This window comes from Myotis nattereri, assembly GCF_964212035.1.
Source record: "Myotis nattereri genome assembly, chromosome: 11".
Lineage (NCBI taxonomy): Eukaryota > Metazoa > Chordata > Mammalia > Chiroptera > Vespertilionidae > Myotis > Myotis nattereri.
This window is the reverse complement of record NC_138086.1, coordinates 47,917,139-47,934,622: the sequence shown is the minus strand read 5'-3', so window position 1 is coordinate 47,934,622 and position 17,484 is coordinate 47,917,139. Positions and strand designations below refer to the sequence as shown.

The following is a 17,484-nucleotide window of genomic DNA, read 5'->3' as shown; positions in this document are numbered from 1 at the left end:
AGTCCCCGAGAATTGGCTGGCCATGTGGTTCACACTGAAACCCTCTATCTATCGCTTTATGGTTTTCTGATCAGTGCTCTCTCTTTTTGAAAGTCAGGAAGCAAAACAGTCACCCACCTATTGAAGGAAAAAGCATTAAACTCTGATGTTGCTTTTCCCACAATGAGCAATAATTGTACCTAGAAAAAACCAGAGAGCCTCGCAAGTCTTGTAGCTTAATTTGCTTTTGCAAAAATATAAAGTACTCCCACCACTTTCTAATTCTGATTGTTCGTTACTATTGCTGTTCTGTGTTGTAATTGCCTGCTTTAAAAACAGCTTGGTGTTGTGTGAGCCCTTTAGAAACAGTGCTTGCTAATGGGTGCAGAGCTTGTGTGGAATAGGATGGGAAACCACGTTGGATCAATTGGGACAGGAAATTTTTCTTTCCTTGCCTGTTTTTCAGCATTTATATAGGTACTTCCAGGCAGTAAAATAAAATTTACCTGGGTAGACCAGGCTCAGAGAGTTATAATAAATGCTTTTTGTTATTTTCATGAGAATCGACGTTCATGGGTGGCCTGTGTTAATAGGTGAACTCATTGTTCATGATTATTAGTATTGTGAAACATAGTTAAATATGAAAAATTTATGTTTCTTTCTTTACTAGATCTTGGCAAGTTCTTAGACAAGCAAATTACGCTCATATAGTTAACTTTCAATTAATCTGTATTGGGAATAGGGATGAAAATAGCATTCTATTTATTTTGGATTTGGGGTAAAAGCCAGAAAGATGACTTAATCAGAATATTGTAAGCAGAAGTCACTATTTATTTCAGTTCTCATTAATAATGTTTCTTGAGTTACTAGGTTACTTTTCCCAGTAATGATAGTTTGTACAATTTAGTTTTAAGTTTTATTTGAAACCCTAAAGCTTCTTAGATAATCATTCAGAACACCAATTGTCATGGAGGCTTCAGAGAAGTAACGGAATCTATACTGATTCCAATATATCTTGAAAATATTTTTCTTAAAATTTATTCTTGGTATCAGTTTGTTCCTCATGATTAACCTCATTTCAAAGCAGAGTGCTGAAACCAAAATGGAATATACATTTACTATCAAATAATTTTTTCTTTGCTAACCACATCTCCACCCCTGCACTGAACATGGTGATTGAGGTTTCATTCACCTTTGCAAACAGCTGCGTGAATAATTGTGGGTCAGTGGGAGGTAGAACATACAACTACTCAAGGCTAAGTCACTCCATTTCCTATGGCCATTTCTTTCTTACTTGGGATTAGGAAACAGATGTAGGAAGAAGAAAGAGATCCCAGTTCATCATCATAAGTGTAGTCTCTGGGATCTCAATCCCCGTTACCAAGAACTCATTTGTTCTGGGCAGAGATTTCTCTTTAGTTATTCTTAAGTTGACTATAGACAGTTTGGGGGCTGCCTCCTAAACCTTAACCAGTTCTTCTGCCCCCACTTCTAGGATTTTGGATCCAGCCTTTCTCCTGTAGAGGGAAAGGTGAGAAAATGTATTGGAGGTAGCTTTGCCTTTTGATGATTCATTTTGTTTTTGTATGTGTCCTTTAACAACGAAAAGTTGGAGGCCCTTTGTAATGCAGACGATAGAGCACAAGTTGCAGTTGCTTAGAGGCTGAGAATTTAGCTTTACATGGAATTATGATGTGTCTCAGGAAAATTATGATTCCAGGGTTTAAAAGTGGTGATGTCAGCCGAAACTGGTTTGGCTCAGTGGATAGAGCATCGGCCTGCAGACTGAAAGGTCCCAGGTTCGATTCCGGTCAAGGGCATGTACCTGGGTTGCGGGCACATCCCCAGTGGGGAGTGTGCAGGAGGCAGCTGGTCGATGTTTCTCTCTCATCGATGTTTCTAACTCTCTATCTCTCTCCTTTCCTCTCTGTAAAAACTCAATAAAATATATTTAAAAAAAAGGTGGTGATGTCGTTTGGAAAGGGAGAGCTCCTAGGGCTGAGACTGTTTGTAAAGCAAGCACATTGTTTTTCCTAGACACAGGTGCTTGTTTGGGGTGGCATGGGATGAGGGGCTGATGGAAATTATTAGGAATGGCTGCTCCTCCTAACACTGGCATTGCTCCAGAACAGCCTGTGTGAACCATATATTATAGCCGTGGGCAAACTACGGCCCGCGGGCCGAATCCGGCCCGTTTGAAATGAATAAAACTATTGAAAAAAAATACCGTACCCTTTTATGTAATCATGTTTACTTTGAATTTATATTAGTTCACACAAACACTCCATCCATGCTTTTGTTCCGGCCCTCCGGTCCAGTTTAAGAACCCATTGTGGCCCTCAAGTCAAAAAGTTTGCCCACCCCTGATATATTACCATATCTAAACTACAGGACACTCCATTACATTTTTAGTATTTAAGATACTGCAAGTAATGCACAGTGTATCCTGTGCCTTCTATTTATTACTATGTGCTTTGATTTTTAAATGCCTTATTCAATAAATTTATTGTTACTGAGCTCAAGTGCCTCCACCACCCTTAGAAAGGAGGGTGAAACAGTCTTCAGTTGCCATGAAATTGATGGAAATATTTTACAACTTTGGATAAATTTTAAAAACCTGATCTTACTATGCTTCCAGTGACTATTATGACCCTGTTGATGAAAATTGTTACCCCTGAAACTAGGTCTGAGTTCTCTTTTGGTAACAGAAATTTCTGCAAATTCAATTTGGAATCAACACGTGGGCACTTTTTTTTTTTTCCTTCTTTTTCATGGTCTTAAATACAGAAAAGCATAATCAATTTTAAGCTTCTTGTAAATGATGGAGCACTTGTTTATATGGGTAAAATGACTCTATCTAAGTAGTGTATTGAAGTTCATGTTAATGTTTGCTATTTAATGACACCTAATGATATTCAATGAAGGGTTATGCTAAACTGGAGAGAAAATGTGTTACCCCGGCAACTGCTGCAGGCAGACTTGGAGATTTGGGCATATGGCTCTGTAGTACACATTATTTCAGCATCTTTAAGCATAAAGAACCACACACGTAATTGACTGTGAAAAATTACTGCTCAGTTACTGTATTGTATGGTCATAATAGAAGTAAATGAATATGTCATTGTTGTTGGAACAAGTCTGTTGGGAATCACTTGTAGACTGTACTGTTTAAGAAGGAAAAATACAATAAGAAGAAAATAGCTGGTTTAATTAACATGTAAAATTGGGTTAATTTGAATTCAGCTGGCACAGTAGATATTAATGTTGGCTGTTGTGTGCATGTGTGATATTCTGGCTCAAGCCAGTGTACTTCTATTTCTTCTTGCCCACACTATGAATAATTTCATTTTTAAAAATATGATAAAGGCTGCTTCAGTCACTTAATGTTTGCTTTGCCAGTAGCTTATGTTACATTTACATCAAAAAAGGTTTCTGTGTGCGTCCAAGACGTAGGATTTGTAACTGAACGGAAGAACATGTTAAAATGTTCCTGAGTAATTGATAATGTCTCTCAAAGAGGAATCAGTAAGACTGATGTCATGTCGTTTCTAAAAACTGAAAATGGCACTTTTGCTCCTCACTTTTGTGTCCATGCTTAGGTGCCTTTTGTTTTCAAATCTTGTTTTACTCATCATTTCCTTGCTTAAGAGATTAAGAAAAACACTTTGAGAAAGGCATTATGTTCCAATTTAAAAAATGACTTAACCCTTTTTTCTTTTTCTTTTTTCCTTTAAAGTGATATTTGAGCAAGGAACACGCATAGGTAATATGGACCTCTTTAAAAGTATGCTTGAGGAAGTTCTGTCCCTCCGGCTGTCCTCTGTGCCTTAGGCACCCAGAGGCTCTTGAGTGGAGGGTACTTTTTGCGCTTTTCAGCTCTAAACCAGGGGAACAAGCAAACTGGAGACTGAAGTCAGATAAACAAAGGGGTTGGCAGTGCCTGCTCTACAGGAAGCGTTTGAAGCTGGTTACCCAGTGGCAATTGAACAACTAACCTGCTGCTTTTTGCAGTGTTTGCCAGTACACAGTGGTCACTGAAAAATGCTAGTTAATAAATTTGAGTGCCTGCTGGCTTTCAGTTACTGATTTCTTATCTGTGGTTTATCTCCCTGTTATTGATCTTCATTTGCCATTTTAATAAAGTCGAAGCCTCCTCATCCAGCCTTAATTAAAATAATAGGGAAGATGTAGAAAACCTAGATTTTAAAAAAAATCTACTTTGCTTGCCTAATTGATTTTCCAATATGGTTTACAACTACTTTCCCTCTTTTTATGCCAATGTTCTTTCTTTCCCCCTTTAAAGGCAACCCCCCGTTAAAAATGATGTGTGTGTGTGTTTTAACTTAGTACACTTTTCCTTTAAAAATCCAAGTCTGTGGATAGATCTCAAAATACTGTTTAACCCATGATGTAAGTAAAAGGCAAAATGTTTTTGATGCACCTTAAATTCTGCTCTCAATATTGGTAATTTTATAAAATAGAAATAATGTAATATGATGAGATAGTTTTTAAATAATGTTTATTAGTGGTCCCGGCCTGGTGGCTCAGTTGGTTGGAGAATTGTCCCATACACCAAAAAGGTTGCGGGTTTGATTCCTGGTCAGGGCACATACCTAGGTTGCAGTTTCAATCCCCAGTTGGGGTGCATACTTATCGATGTTTCTCTCTCTTCCCCTCTTTCTTCCTCCCTTCTACTCTCTCTGAAATCAGTAAACATCTCCTCAGATGAGGATTTACAAAAAGGATGTCTATTAGTATTTAAGAAATAGGGTATCTATCTAGAGTCTTGCGGAGATAAAGAGTATGATTTGTCTCTAGTTTTAAAAAGCTTGGCGATTCTTTTCCTTGATGCAGTGTCATCTTGTGGGGATTGGCCACGATTAGAGTGTCTTTATCACTCAAAGGTCTAAAGATGGGTTGTTTTTGGGTGTGTGACAGGACAAGGGAACGCATTCTCCTGAGGTTGCCTGGCAGTATTATTTAACAGAGAGGAGAAGGGGGATGGGGGAATAGAAGATGTGTAGGCGAAAGACATTTTCTAGGGTGTAATTGAATGAGCTATTAGCAACAGTGAAGTAGAAGCGATGGATCGCACCTGGTAAAGATGTGCGATCCCTCTGGTAAGGAAGAACATGCAGGCGGTACAAGAACGCCCTCCATAAATCCCACCAGTTGGCACAGTCAGCCTTGGGCAGCTCAAATGCTACATGGAGTGAAATACAAGGCAGCGGACAGACAGGTACATCTGGAAGTGTGGGTGTATCACTTACTGCATTAAGCTCACAAGTACGAGGGCCTATATATTTATCTTTTTTTTGGCAATATGGAGGCAGTGATATGAGCAGGGGCTGTATTTATAGGCTAAATTCATGATAACAATACAGTAAAGTCTCTAATAAAATCTTTAATAGGTTTTTAAAGCCAGGCAGTCATAGCCTACTTGTTTGAACGCTATTCAATCTGCCAGATTTCATTGGAGCCAATGAATTTAAATAGGCCCTTGGCAAACGCCGCAGTGAGATTTGAACCCGAGTGAGCAGTCGAGCTGAAGCCCAGCTGGCCTCAGAACAGATGCCCTCCCGGGAATGCCAAGGCTGTGCCAGAGCCGGAGTGGCACGGAAGGCTCCCTGTAACTGAAAGTGGAAGAGAACGAGATGGTAGAGTGAAAGTCATGGGAGACAGCACCTTTCATAGATCAGGAAAGGAGGCCGCCTCCAACTTGCCTGGCAAGATCAGTCAGGCAAAGGGAACACTAGAACTCAGGTCTCTTTCCCCTTATTACTGATGGTTTTTAGAATATAAAATTAGGTGATAATGCATTGTCACTGTTAAGAAATTTACATATTGGGGCTGTGAAGCTTAGATTTTTTGCTCACTGACCATCAACGGGCATATGACATAACATCTTTATTTATGAGCTCCGTCATCATCTGCTTGAATAGCAGTGTTCCTATCTTCAGGAACCTCGGGGCCTTAGAGTCTGTCTGTGATTCTGGCTGCCATGGCCCCTGCAGCCACCGGCCACCCAGGGTCCCCAGCTGGCACCGGAATTCTGCCCCTGGGCTTTAAAAACTTCCAGGACAAGCCCACCCCCAGCTCTAGCTAGAAAACATCTCCTGGATTTGACTGTTCTCATTTATGTCGCTCCTGCTACAACTGCAGCCACTTTCTTTTCTTTTCTTTTCTTTTAAATATGTTTTGTTTTTGTTTTTTGCGAGAGGGAGGAAAGGGGAGAGAGAGAGGGAAAAAAAAATCAATGTGAGAAACATCGATCAGCTGCCTCTTGCACACCTGCTACTGGGGATCGAGCCCGAAACCCCGGGCATATGCCCTGACCAGAAATGAAACCAGCAACCTTTCCATGCACAGGACCACGCCCCACCCACGGAGCAAGGGCTACTGCAGCCACTTTTTGACTGTAGACTCAACGGCCTGGCCCTGCAGTCTGTGCTCTGCAGGTTCCTGCGTAGTCATTTCATGAGGTCACCTCACTCCCCTGCATAAACCCTCCAACAGTGGCTATTTCCCGTGCGCCCTTAGCATAAAATCCAAGGGCCTCGTGTGCCCTGCACACTCCTCCATCCCATGTCCCTGTTCACTTCCCTTCTCCTCTAGTCTCCAGCCACTCAGGTTTCTCCTGGCCTGTGGAGCTAGTCCTGTGGACCTTGGCCTGTCTCAGGGTGAGCTCTGGAACTGTTTCTTCTGCCCCAAATACCCTTCCTCCCGATCTTCCAGTGCTTCCTTCTTTTCATCATTCGGATCTTCATGCCTCCTCGCTAGAGGCATTTTCTGACCACCTTAAGCAGGTGGCTCCCTCTCTGCCATCCCCATCATTCTCAAGCTTGGCTGCATGGTAGAACCACTTGAGAAGTTTAAAAAAACAAATGGTGGCTCTAGTCCTTCTCAGACCAGTTAAATGGAATAGGCTCTCTGGGACTGAGGAACACTGGTTTAATGCATTCGACATCTTCTACAACAGTTACTGGATTTTGGAATCATCTTATCTTTATATTTGTGTGTTTGTCCTCATTGCTTGCCTTCCCCATTAGACTGTAATTATTTGGGGACACAGATTCTGTCAGTCTTACTCATTTTCATGCTATCCTTACTGTCTGGGATATTTCCTGGCATATATTGGTATAAGGTACGTACGTATGTGCTTGGTGGCCTGAACAGTGTATATTTGCAAGGCTTTTGGGATGGAGATAAAAGAACTGGAAAACACCCAAAGCTAATAAAGATGTTCAAATAATGGAGGCCAAAGCTCTTTGGATAAACGTGATCACAGGAAAGCCCAGTTCTGTTTTTTGTGTGCTTTCCCGCCCCCCCTTGACATTCACGGATCCTTGAACCTGGGTGGTCTGGTGGTTGGAGCCCTGTTTTTAGAGTTGGATTTTACTTTTATCTCTGTCATTAATCCTGGACAATTGTTTGGCTTCTGTTATAACACACAGAAGAGTGTCGTAAGGAGAAGTTATTCTTGCAAAGCACTCTTGTGGTTAGGAACTGTAAGAAAAAGTGGTAATTGGGTTTTGATATGGTGCGTTGTCTACAACCAAACTTCCTGAAGTCTGGACAGATCAGATCCTTATGTGCAGTTGCTTAAACTTTCATAGCCGCAGAGTTGGCCTGGAGATAGGAGCCAGGCTGGAGATGAAAGGGACCACATGGGGCAGGAGCCACTGCCCAGCGAGAATAAGCAACAGCAGGGAGAAATAGGAGAACTGGAGGCTGTCCCCCTGGATGGCCAGAGGTAAAGTGATTGTTTCAGTCATTTGTTTCTTTTTTTAGTCTCCTTCCCCCTCATTTCTTATTCAGTCGTTCTGTCATTACCCACGTGTTGGTCCTTGCTGTTTTGTCTTATATACATTTGTATTTTTTTATTACAAAAATAGTATACTGTGTGTATTACTGAAAAGATTAGCAAATATGGGCAAGCAAAAAGAAAGGAAACAAATTTCTAATAATTTAACTCCTGAGAGATAATCACTGCCAACCCTTTGGTGTACATCCTTCAAGCTGTGTGAGTGTATAAAATATTACTCTGGTCCATTTTTAACAAAATAGGACCAACATGACAACAATTTTCAGTGGTTGGATAGTATTCCTGTATTTAATCAGTCACATACTGGTGCATATTGAGGTGGTTTTCACTTTTTCATGATTATCAATTATGCCCTGTGGGTAAAAGTTTGCACACATTCATTAATTATTTTTTAGGATAAGTTCCTAGAAGTGGGATGTGTCAAAGAGTGTGGGCATTTTTAAGTCTTGCTGTGTTGTCACATTGTCCTCTGGAGATCATAGCACTGTTTACTCTTGTCCCTTTGTCATAGGAGCACATCTTTCTCCTTCAGGCCTTCATGGCTCTTTCCTGGGTTCAACCAAGCCATCTCCTCAGCTTTGGGCTCTTATCGTTCCAGTTCATTTATCACTCCTCTGCTGGATTAAACAGTCTGGAACACAAATTCATCATGTCATTAAACATTTCAGACCCTTGTCTACCATCAGGGCATGACCACCATGCCTTGCATTGCATGCACTTGCCCTCACTCCAGCGAACCTGCATGTCATGTGGGTTTTCACCTCCGGCCTTGCTTCCTCTGTTCCTGGTTCACCATCCTTGCCGGACCACCAGTTCTTGGGGAGCAGAGATTGCATTTTCATCTGTGTATTCCCAGCACTGGCCTTTGCCCTACACATAGAGTAAGCACCAGGGCCCCATTGCAGTTGGTGGCCTCTCCTCCTCCCACCGCCCATCGTGACTTCATTACATCTTTTGTCTCCTGCAAGACTAATTGTTACATGTCCACTTGGTCACATCTTCCTTCTGATCTCATCTGGTCCTAATTTCCCCATCTCCTCCTTGGTCTCAATACAACACTAATCCCTCCATCCTCAGAATTCATTGAATAATTTATCTCCAGTTCCCTTTTATTATTTACCACCTTTTCCATAGTATCAAAAGTTTGCTGTCTGTATTCTTTATTGAATTTTAAGTATCTCTAAGCTAAGAACTATCCCTTAGAAAGTAGAGAAGGGATTTGGGTAGGAGACCAAAAGTGGTGCTACTATAAGGAAGCACTGTGATTGTTTTGGTGTGTATCCCTCCAGTATTTTCCTACGTATACTAGAGGCCTGGTGCACAAATTCGTGCATGGGTGGGGTCCTTTGGCCTGGCTGGCGATCAGGGCTGATCGGGGCGATCAGGACTGGCCAGCCAGCAGGAGGGACTCTGGGAGGTTGGCCAGCCGGTGGGGGAGGAGGGGCCGTGGGAGGTTGGCCGGCCATGGGACGTTGGCTGTGGGAGCGCCCTGACCACCACGGGGCAGCTGCTGCATTGAGCGTCTGCCCTCTGGTGGTCAGTGAGTCATCATAGCAACCAGTTGTAACGGTCGCTTAGACTTTTGTATATATAGATGATGTTTATGTAATCTTGTCATAGTTGAATCCACTTTTAATCCCTGTCCTCTTTGGCTCAATATTTGGTAGTAGTATATGGTATTTTCCCTGCTTTACCTGGACTTTAAAGGAGTTCTTAGGTGACTGCTGTTACAAATGGCTTTCAGGAGGAGAAAAACAGCTCGAGTTTGGAAAACAAACATGACTTACTTAAAAAAATCTCTGGTAGCATCAGAGCCATAAAATTGAGTAGTTAGAAACCTGATCTCTGAGCAGTTTATAGGTCCATGAAAACGTGACTTCTTTGTTTGCTTCCATGTTAGCTGGCCCGTGTCTCATTATTAGATGTTGTAGGTAAGCTTTAATGTCAAATACTTTTCCTTCGAGAGTAGATAGAGTTCATCAGAGCTGCGTGATTTATTTTAAAAGACATCAAACGTTGTCAAAGGAGTTTAGGGAGTGGAGGCCGGGAAGGGAACGAAGCGAGCTCAGCAGCCAGGTCTGAACTTGATTAAGCTTGTATTCTTTGTTGTATTTTATGCTAATACCCATTAAATCTGTAAAGTAAGACTGAAGTACTGTTTATATGGAAAACATATATAAATGTTTTTAGATACCATGCCGTAAATGAATATAGTACTATATAATTACTTTGGTAGCCTTCTCGTCAGATTACCTTGAAAATCCAAAATAATCTTAATGAACAGTAAGACATTATGATTTCATGGTTCATCTGTGTACCTCCTACATCGAAGTAGAGTACTTGCATCTAATAGGATTACCAAATCACATACCTTTCTGGTATCTGTGACATGCCTAAGATACCAGAGTATTCATTGGCCCATTGTGTATATGAAACCACTTTGGCATTGCCAGGGGATTTGTTCACGCACATCCATAGCCTTCAGGTTTCTTGTACCATTTTGAGAGAGGTAAGATGCTCTTTTTTGTTTTATTTAAGCCTTTCTTTATTCAGATCATTAATTTTTTGTGTGTGTGAGATTTTTTTTTTTAATTGCTTAAAGTCAGATCATTAAATTTTTAAAAATATCCCTTATCTAGCCTGGCTGGTGTGGCTCAGTGATTGGGCTTCGTCTTATGAACCAGGAGGTCACAGTTGACTTCCCTGTCAGGGCATGTGCCCGGGTTGTGGGCTCAATTCCTATTAGGGGGTGTGCAGAAGGCAGCCGATCAATGATTCTCTCTCATCATTGATGTTTCTCTCTCTCTCTCCCTCTCCCTTCCTCTCTGAAATCAATACAAATATATTTTTAAAAACATCAAGTGTGCCTTTTCTAAATACTATACACTATATGTGTGATTTACTCTTAACTACCCTATCATCTGTTCAGCGAAAATTGATCAAAAAATATGATTATTTTCTGCCTTTTACTTGCCAGCAAGTGAACCTGGTGACCAATGTGGCTGTATGGTTGCTGGGGCCTGCTCAGAGGGGGTCATGGTGTGTGAAGAGGGGTGGTGAGAATAAAGCAGATAATCGGAAACACATTTCTTCTCTGTCCTTCCTCAGTAGTCTGAACGGGTATCTCTGATTGAAATGCTTCTGGGCAGTTTCATTCACAGCTTTAAGTAGCCTTTATTTAAAGTAGCGGTTCTCAACCTGCGGGTCGAATGACCCTTTCACAGGGGTCGCCTAAGACCATCAGAAAACACATATATAATTACATATTGTTTTTGTGATTAATCACTATGCTTTAATTATGTTCAATTGTAACAGTGAAATTCGGGGTCACCACAACATGAGGAACTGTATTAAAGGATCGCGGCATTAGGAAGGTTGAGAACCACTGGTTTAAAGACTCCCAGATCTGCCTTTCCAATCTTGGCCCCAGCATTAGTTTGCTGTAGCAAAATACTACAAGTTAAGTGACTTAAAAAAAAAAAAGTATTGCCTCGCAGTCTGGAGGCTAAGATCAAGGTGTTGGCAAGGTTGGTTCCTTTGGAGAGACAACTTGTTCCATGCCTTCCTTTTAGCTTCTGTGGTTTGCTGGCAATCTTCTGTGTTCTTGGTTTACAGAAGCATCACCCTGACCTCTGCCATCATCTTCACATGGCATTCTCCCAGTGTGCATGTCTAGTCACATTGGATCAGGTGCCTGCCCTACTCCACTAGGAGCTCATCTTAACTAAGTACATCTGCAACAACCCTATCTATATATATAAAGGCTAAGTGTCTGTCTGTCCGACCGGTAGCTATGATGGCACTGACCATCACGGAGCAGATGCTCAATGCAGAAGCTGCCATGGCATGCACTGGCCATTTAAAAATAAACGGCACCACGGACCTGGCACTGACAAACCAATACTTGGCTTCCCCCAAGTGGGACACAGGCCCTGCCACCTCCCCAGAGTGACACCCCACCAAATCGCAGCCAACACTGCCAAGACCCCAGGGTGCAAAATGTGGCCCACAGCCCAGCCCAGCCCAGCAACGGTCGCTGTGGGCGCTGGGTTAATGACGTCATGTAGCAACGCCCGGCTTCCTCTCCCTAGTGACCAGCATCCTTGGAATTTCTTTAGCCCAGAAACCTGACTTGCTTTATAGCCAGGTGCAAACATTTTACAGTTCAACCAAATGCTTGTGAAGCATTTTCCCATGCCTCATCTCATTTTATCCTCACAGAAGTCCTGGATTAGGTAGATAGGAGACCTAGTAGAATCCTGTTTTCTTTTCATTTGCAAGATGTGAATAGCAATATTAAAACATTTCTTCTAATTAATTCCCTTTCAGTGTGCACAAGTCCGTGCACCAAGACACAGTTTTTAAATAAGCTCCTATTCTGAGGTACTAGAGGTTAGGACTTCAGCAGAGGTTGCAGGGGAACATAGTTCAACTTGTATCAGCCTCTCTCCTGAGTTCCATGCTGGTCCTTTTGGATTCCTGCTGGATGCCATACCTCAGTGTCCCACTGGTACCTCTTTAACCTGGTCAGAATCAGTCTTACTCTCTCATTTCCCTTTCTACCTGTTCCTTTCTCCCCCCTTTATCTTTGATGATATCATCAACCCACTCAGTTACCTAGGTTAGAAGTCATGGAGTGACTTGGCCTATTTCTTGGTCTTCAGCCTCTGAAATCCAGTCGCTACCAGGCATTGCCATTTCTGCCTCCACTGTGTTGCTCTAGTCCCGTGGTCGGCAAACCTTGGCTTGCGAGCCGCCTGCAGCTCTTTGGCCCCTTGAGTGTGGCTCTTCCACAAAATACCACGTGCGGGCGCGCACATACAGTGCGATTGAAACTTTGTGGCCCATGCACAGAAGTCGGTATTTTGTGGAAGAGCTGGTATTTTGTGGAAGAGCCACACTCAAAGGACCAAAGAGCCGCATATAGCTCGCGAGCCACGGTTTGCCGAGCCGCAGTTTGCCGACCACTGCGTCTAGCCCTTCCTCGTTTTTCAGTCCTGGTGCTCTAGCCCTGGGTGAGAACCCTGCTAGCCCTCACTGTCATGCTGTCTCCCCACTCTTGTCTTTCCTCTGTTAAATTCATCTTCCACACCTGTTCCTTTTCTAAAATAAAGATGTGAACCTGATATTTATCAACCCCACAACCTCAGTGACTTCTCACTGCCTGCAGAAAAGTCAAGGTTCTGTAAATTGGCCTTGCAGGTACTTCACAGGTGGCTGTCATGACAGCGCAAGCCACTTTTTTACGCCTTGTGACCGACATCCTTCTCGAAACACCGCATTTGTCCTGACTTTGCTCTGTTGCTACCTCAGTGTGGCACGGCCTCTCTGGGCCCTTCTCTCCATCTTCCTATACCAGTTGGAATCCTCTCTCAGTGAAATGGAAACCAGGGCACACGGCTCTTAGGCCCAAATGCCAGAAGCCAATTGTTCACTTTATACTAGTCATTAAGTTCTAGTTTTCTCAAAAGCAAAACGAGGAGGTTGAAGTAGATGAGCTCTGAGATCTTGTCAGCTTTAAAATGTCTTCTTTAAATGCCAGACCTCTATGAAGCATTGCCCAATTCTAGGCAAAATAAATCTCCTTCTTTTGTGCCCTTTGGGGGTTTTATTTCTTTTAATGTGACCCTCGGCTCTTGCATTCTGGTGGATATATATGCACATGACTTCCTCTCCTTCCCCCACGGGTTATAAGCTCCTTTGGGCCAATCAGGAAGGTTTGACTCGAATTAGCTTCCCTCCCCTTCCCTCCCCACCCCTGATCTGGAGCATAGATTCTCAGTGGGACAGACTGTGTAGTAGAGGATAGACGTTCTGGGCATGTATTCTTCTGTAACATGTGTTGCTCTGGAATGTTCCCATGCACTTGTAAGGATGGTTTTGGGTGGTGAGTGACAGAGATAGTGTATTGGAACACAACACGAGTTTCTCCTTTCTTTGTGACATTGTTATAACCAGGTGACATTTCTGGGAACAGCTAAGGTAGCTTTGTAAGACATTGTATAAAATATGCTCTACCAGATGTTTAGAAGTAATGAAATATTCCGTGAAACATAAGAACGCGCTCCTGATTTCTTCTCCCCTCTATTAGCATCCAGAAACTTGGACTAATTTAATGTACCATTGACATAGTTGGATATTTAAAATATATAATAGTGGCAAAGAACATTTTTAGAAAAGATTTTGTGGCTTTGTTTACCTCTTGAAAGTCAAAGCATCCCTGGCCTGTCATGCTCTTCTTATCAGATAAATTTGATCATGTCATGACCTTGCTCAGAAACTTTCAATCACTCCTGTACTTGCCTTCAGGCACATCTCTGGTCTTATACTTCTCATCTCATTTTACAGTGTCCTCTTTAATGCACCCCATCATACAGACCCAGTCCATTTCTCACCATTCTCCTTGTACATGCCCAGCTTTCTTGCACCTGCCTTGTTGCAGGCATGCCTCCTGCTGAAAGTGCCTCCCTTTTTAAAAAATATATTTTTATTGATTTCAGAGAGGAAAGGAGAGGGAGAGAGAGATAGAAACATCAGTGATGGAGAGAGTCATTGATCAGCTGCCTCCTGCACACTCCACACTGGGGATCGAGCCTGCAACCTGGTCACGTGCCCTGACCAGAATTGAACTGTGACCTCCTGGTTCATAGGTCAATGCTCAACCACTGAGCAACATTGGTCGGGCAGAAGTACCCTCCCTTTTGCGCCCATGACTGCATACCTGAATTTCACTCATTTTCCAGGTGCAGCTCACATTCTATTTCTGCAACACAGCCTTCTTTGATTTCTTACCAGAATTCTGCTTTCACGCTGGTCTCTGTCTTACGATTTGTCTTTCCTGCATACTATTTCTACATTAGTATTATATCTACCTGACAGGTTCCTCCCTGTCACATTCTATGTCTGATTTATCTGTGTTCTTCCCCCTTTGCCACTATCATCTCTAGTTTAATCCACACGGGTCAGTAGGCGTCAATAATGAATGAATCTCTGTGAAGCATTCTTCCATAGTGTATAAAGAAATCATTAATGAATGACAAAGTTGCTCTATTTGCTGTTGTACAATCACATCTTCATCTAAGTATCTGAGCTTCAATTCTGGAATCCAACACTATGCCTGAAACAAAAGTGATATGTTGGGGGAAAGTTACATTTGAAATTATAATGCACCTATAATGTGTCACCGTATCTTCAAACCTGTCGCCCCTTTTAGATTCTATATGTTGTCATTTCAGTCCACTGTATGTGAAAGGAAATGCTAAGTGTTTTTAGCTTTGAATTTTTTTTTTTCCTTAGTACATATTTGCGCATGCTTTTGTTTTCTGCAGGCTACTGACTTTATGCTTTGTGTTTGTTTTGTGTTGCAGATTAATATCCTTTCAAGAATTTGTAGCATTTGAATCTGTCCTGTGCGCCCCGGATGCTTTGTTCATGGTGGCCTTTCAGCTGTTTGACAAAGCTGGCAAAGGAGAAGTGACGTTTGGTAAGGGGCGTGAGTGTGTGCACACCTAAGCAAGTGCAGGCTTGTGTGAGCTGCTCTTTTTCCCCATGGAACGGAATGCATGGAAGTGCTTTTAAGAAATTAGCATATCCCTTTTAGCAAAGCTATCAGTGTTTGGGGGCTGCAGTTTAACTGTCTCCCTGCTTGAAAAGCTAAGTTTCTGGCTTATTAGTTTGATGCTCTGGTTTTGTTTTAAGGTAAGTTAGGATGTGGCAGGACTTTTTCCCAGAGTCATAGAGCGTGAGAGCTAGACGGGACTTCTGTTCATATCTTCACAGTCAGCACTGCTTTCTTTCCACTGACAGAATGAGGAAGTTCATCAACTGCCCAAGAACAGAAGGTACTCCTGTCCCCACGACTTCCTGTCCTCACCTTGTCATCAGGGGGTAGCTTCAGGCCAGAGGTGCTGCACAGGATGGTAGTCCCCGGAGAACCCTGTTCTAAACAGCACGTTCCCCCCACAGCTGGGTGGGCAGCGCCTACTGTGCTGCTGCTGTCTTTGTTCTGAAAGGCAGAACCATCTTCCTGGATTAGCTGCAAAGCCGCAGAAAACCCTGAAGTCTTTGAAGTATTAGAAGAAAGGGAAGACCAGGAAGTGGCTAGGGCAGTAGTCAGTTCTTTTCGAAAAGAAACAGCCCACCGAAGCCAGATTTGACCGAGAGCACTACGTTTCCCTGGACTGGGGGGTGTCCGGCATAGGGTGTCTGTGCGTGTGAACCGTCATACACAGCAGTGCCCGTGAAGAGTTTGGGAGCCCTTTGGGGCATACGGATTGTGCATTCAGGGGAGATGGCTAATGCGCCCATTTTAAGGTCTTTATTCATAGTTTCCAATGCACTTAGACCTCTTGGGCTTGTCCTACTGGGTGGATTATGAGAAATGGTAGGAACTACAGATGGTGTAATAGAACACCATCCATTCTGGAATGGTTCTGGGATTGTTCTGGAACTGAAGAAACTTAGCCTCCTCCAACTCTGCCACTTTTGCCTCTGAGCTAAGTTAATTATCCTCTCCAGTCTTCCTTTTCCTTATTGGAATCGAAGATAACTACACTCAGTGTAGGTAAGAAGTGTAATAGATTTATCCCAGCAGCCTGCCCCCTCTCCCACCCACTGTTCCATGTTCACTTGACATGACAGTTACTTAAGGCTCAATACGCGAGGGCAGAGGCAAAACACATGTATTTGCCTGTTTTTGTTTCATATAATCTGGAAGCTCATACGCTTTCCATGAACACTTCCTGAGGATTACTTAATATTTAAAAATCCCTTGAATAAGTTTAGGTTTTTTTTGTTTTGTTTTTCACCACCTAATTCCTCTTAGCATCGCTGTAACCACAACTTCTCAGTGGAACACCAATGAAAAATGTCCCCACTGAAATCTTTAAGTAATAAACGAGCAGCCAGCTCATGGTGGCATTGATGTACCCAGTGGAAGCCAGTTTGGGGAACATGTCATGAGAGCGTTTCCTGGGGATACACAAAGCGAGCCTGTGAGTTTGAGTGTGTTGAGCGTAGGTGTGTTCTCCGTCTCCCTCCTTCTGCAGCAGATCTGGAGGGAGAGAGCGGGGTTGAGACTGGGGACTGAGAAACGGACTTCAGATGTTTTCCTGCACTGTGACCGATCTTCCCTTCCCGGCATGAAGTGCCAAGGGGCGTTGCTGCCACCAGCCACACCACCAGCTGGCGGAGGAAAGAAACAAAGGACTTTCACCGGTGCCAGGGTTTCTGCCTCTCACTAGTGGTTTGTTGATGGGCAGGTCATTTCAACATTCTGAGCTTCATTTTGCTCATCTGTAATAACCTCCTTACAGGTCTACGTAATGATGAAAAGATCTACTCCTATGAAGGTGCTATCTGGAAAACAAAGGCTTTTATAAAATAATATCGCTAAAAGAAATCACTTGCGAGAACAAGGGCAGGTCTACTTTCTCCTCCTCCTCCTCTTCCTCTTCTGCTCCTTCCTACCCCCTCTCTTCTCCCTTCTCTTCTTGCCACCTTTATTTTTTTATTTTATTTTTTATCCTCATCCTAGGATACTTTTTCCATTGATTTTTTTTTTTTTAAGAGAATGGAAGGGAGGGAAGTGTGTGGGGGGAAGACAGAGAAATACATAGATGTGAGAGAGACACATCGATTGGTTGCCTCCCCTTCACACCCCAACCAGGGCAGGGATTGAG

The 17,484-nt window shown here is 42.8% G+C and overlaps 1 protein-coding gene across 1 annotated transcript in view; it reads left to right on the top strand.

Annotated features, from left to right (window-relative positions):
* SLC25A13 (solute carrier family 25 member 13) overlaps positions 1 to 17,484 on the top strand; it is a 159,630-nt gene that overhangs the window by 50,356 nt on the left and 91,790 nt on the right. Inside the window, exon 4 of the mRNA XM_081102247.1 lies at positions 15,172 to 15,287. Coding sequence (XP_080958373.1) covers positions 15,172 to 15,287 — 116 coding nt within the window. The remainder of the gene's footprint in view (positions 1 to 15,171; positions 15,288 to 17,484) is intronic.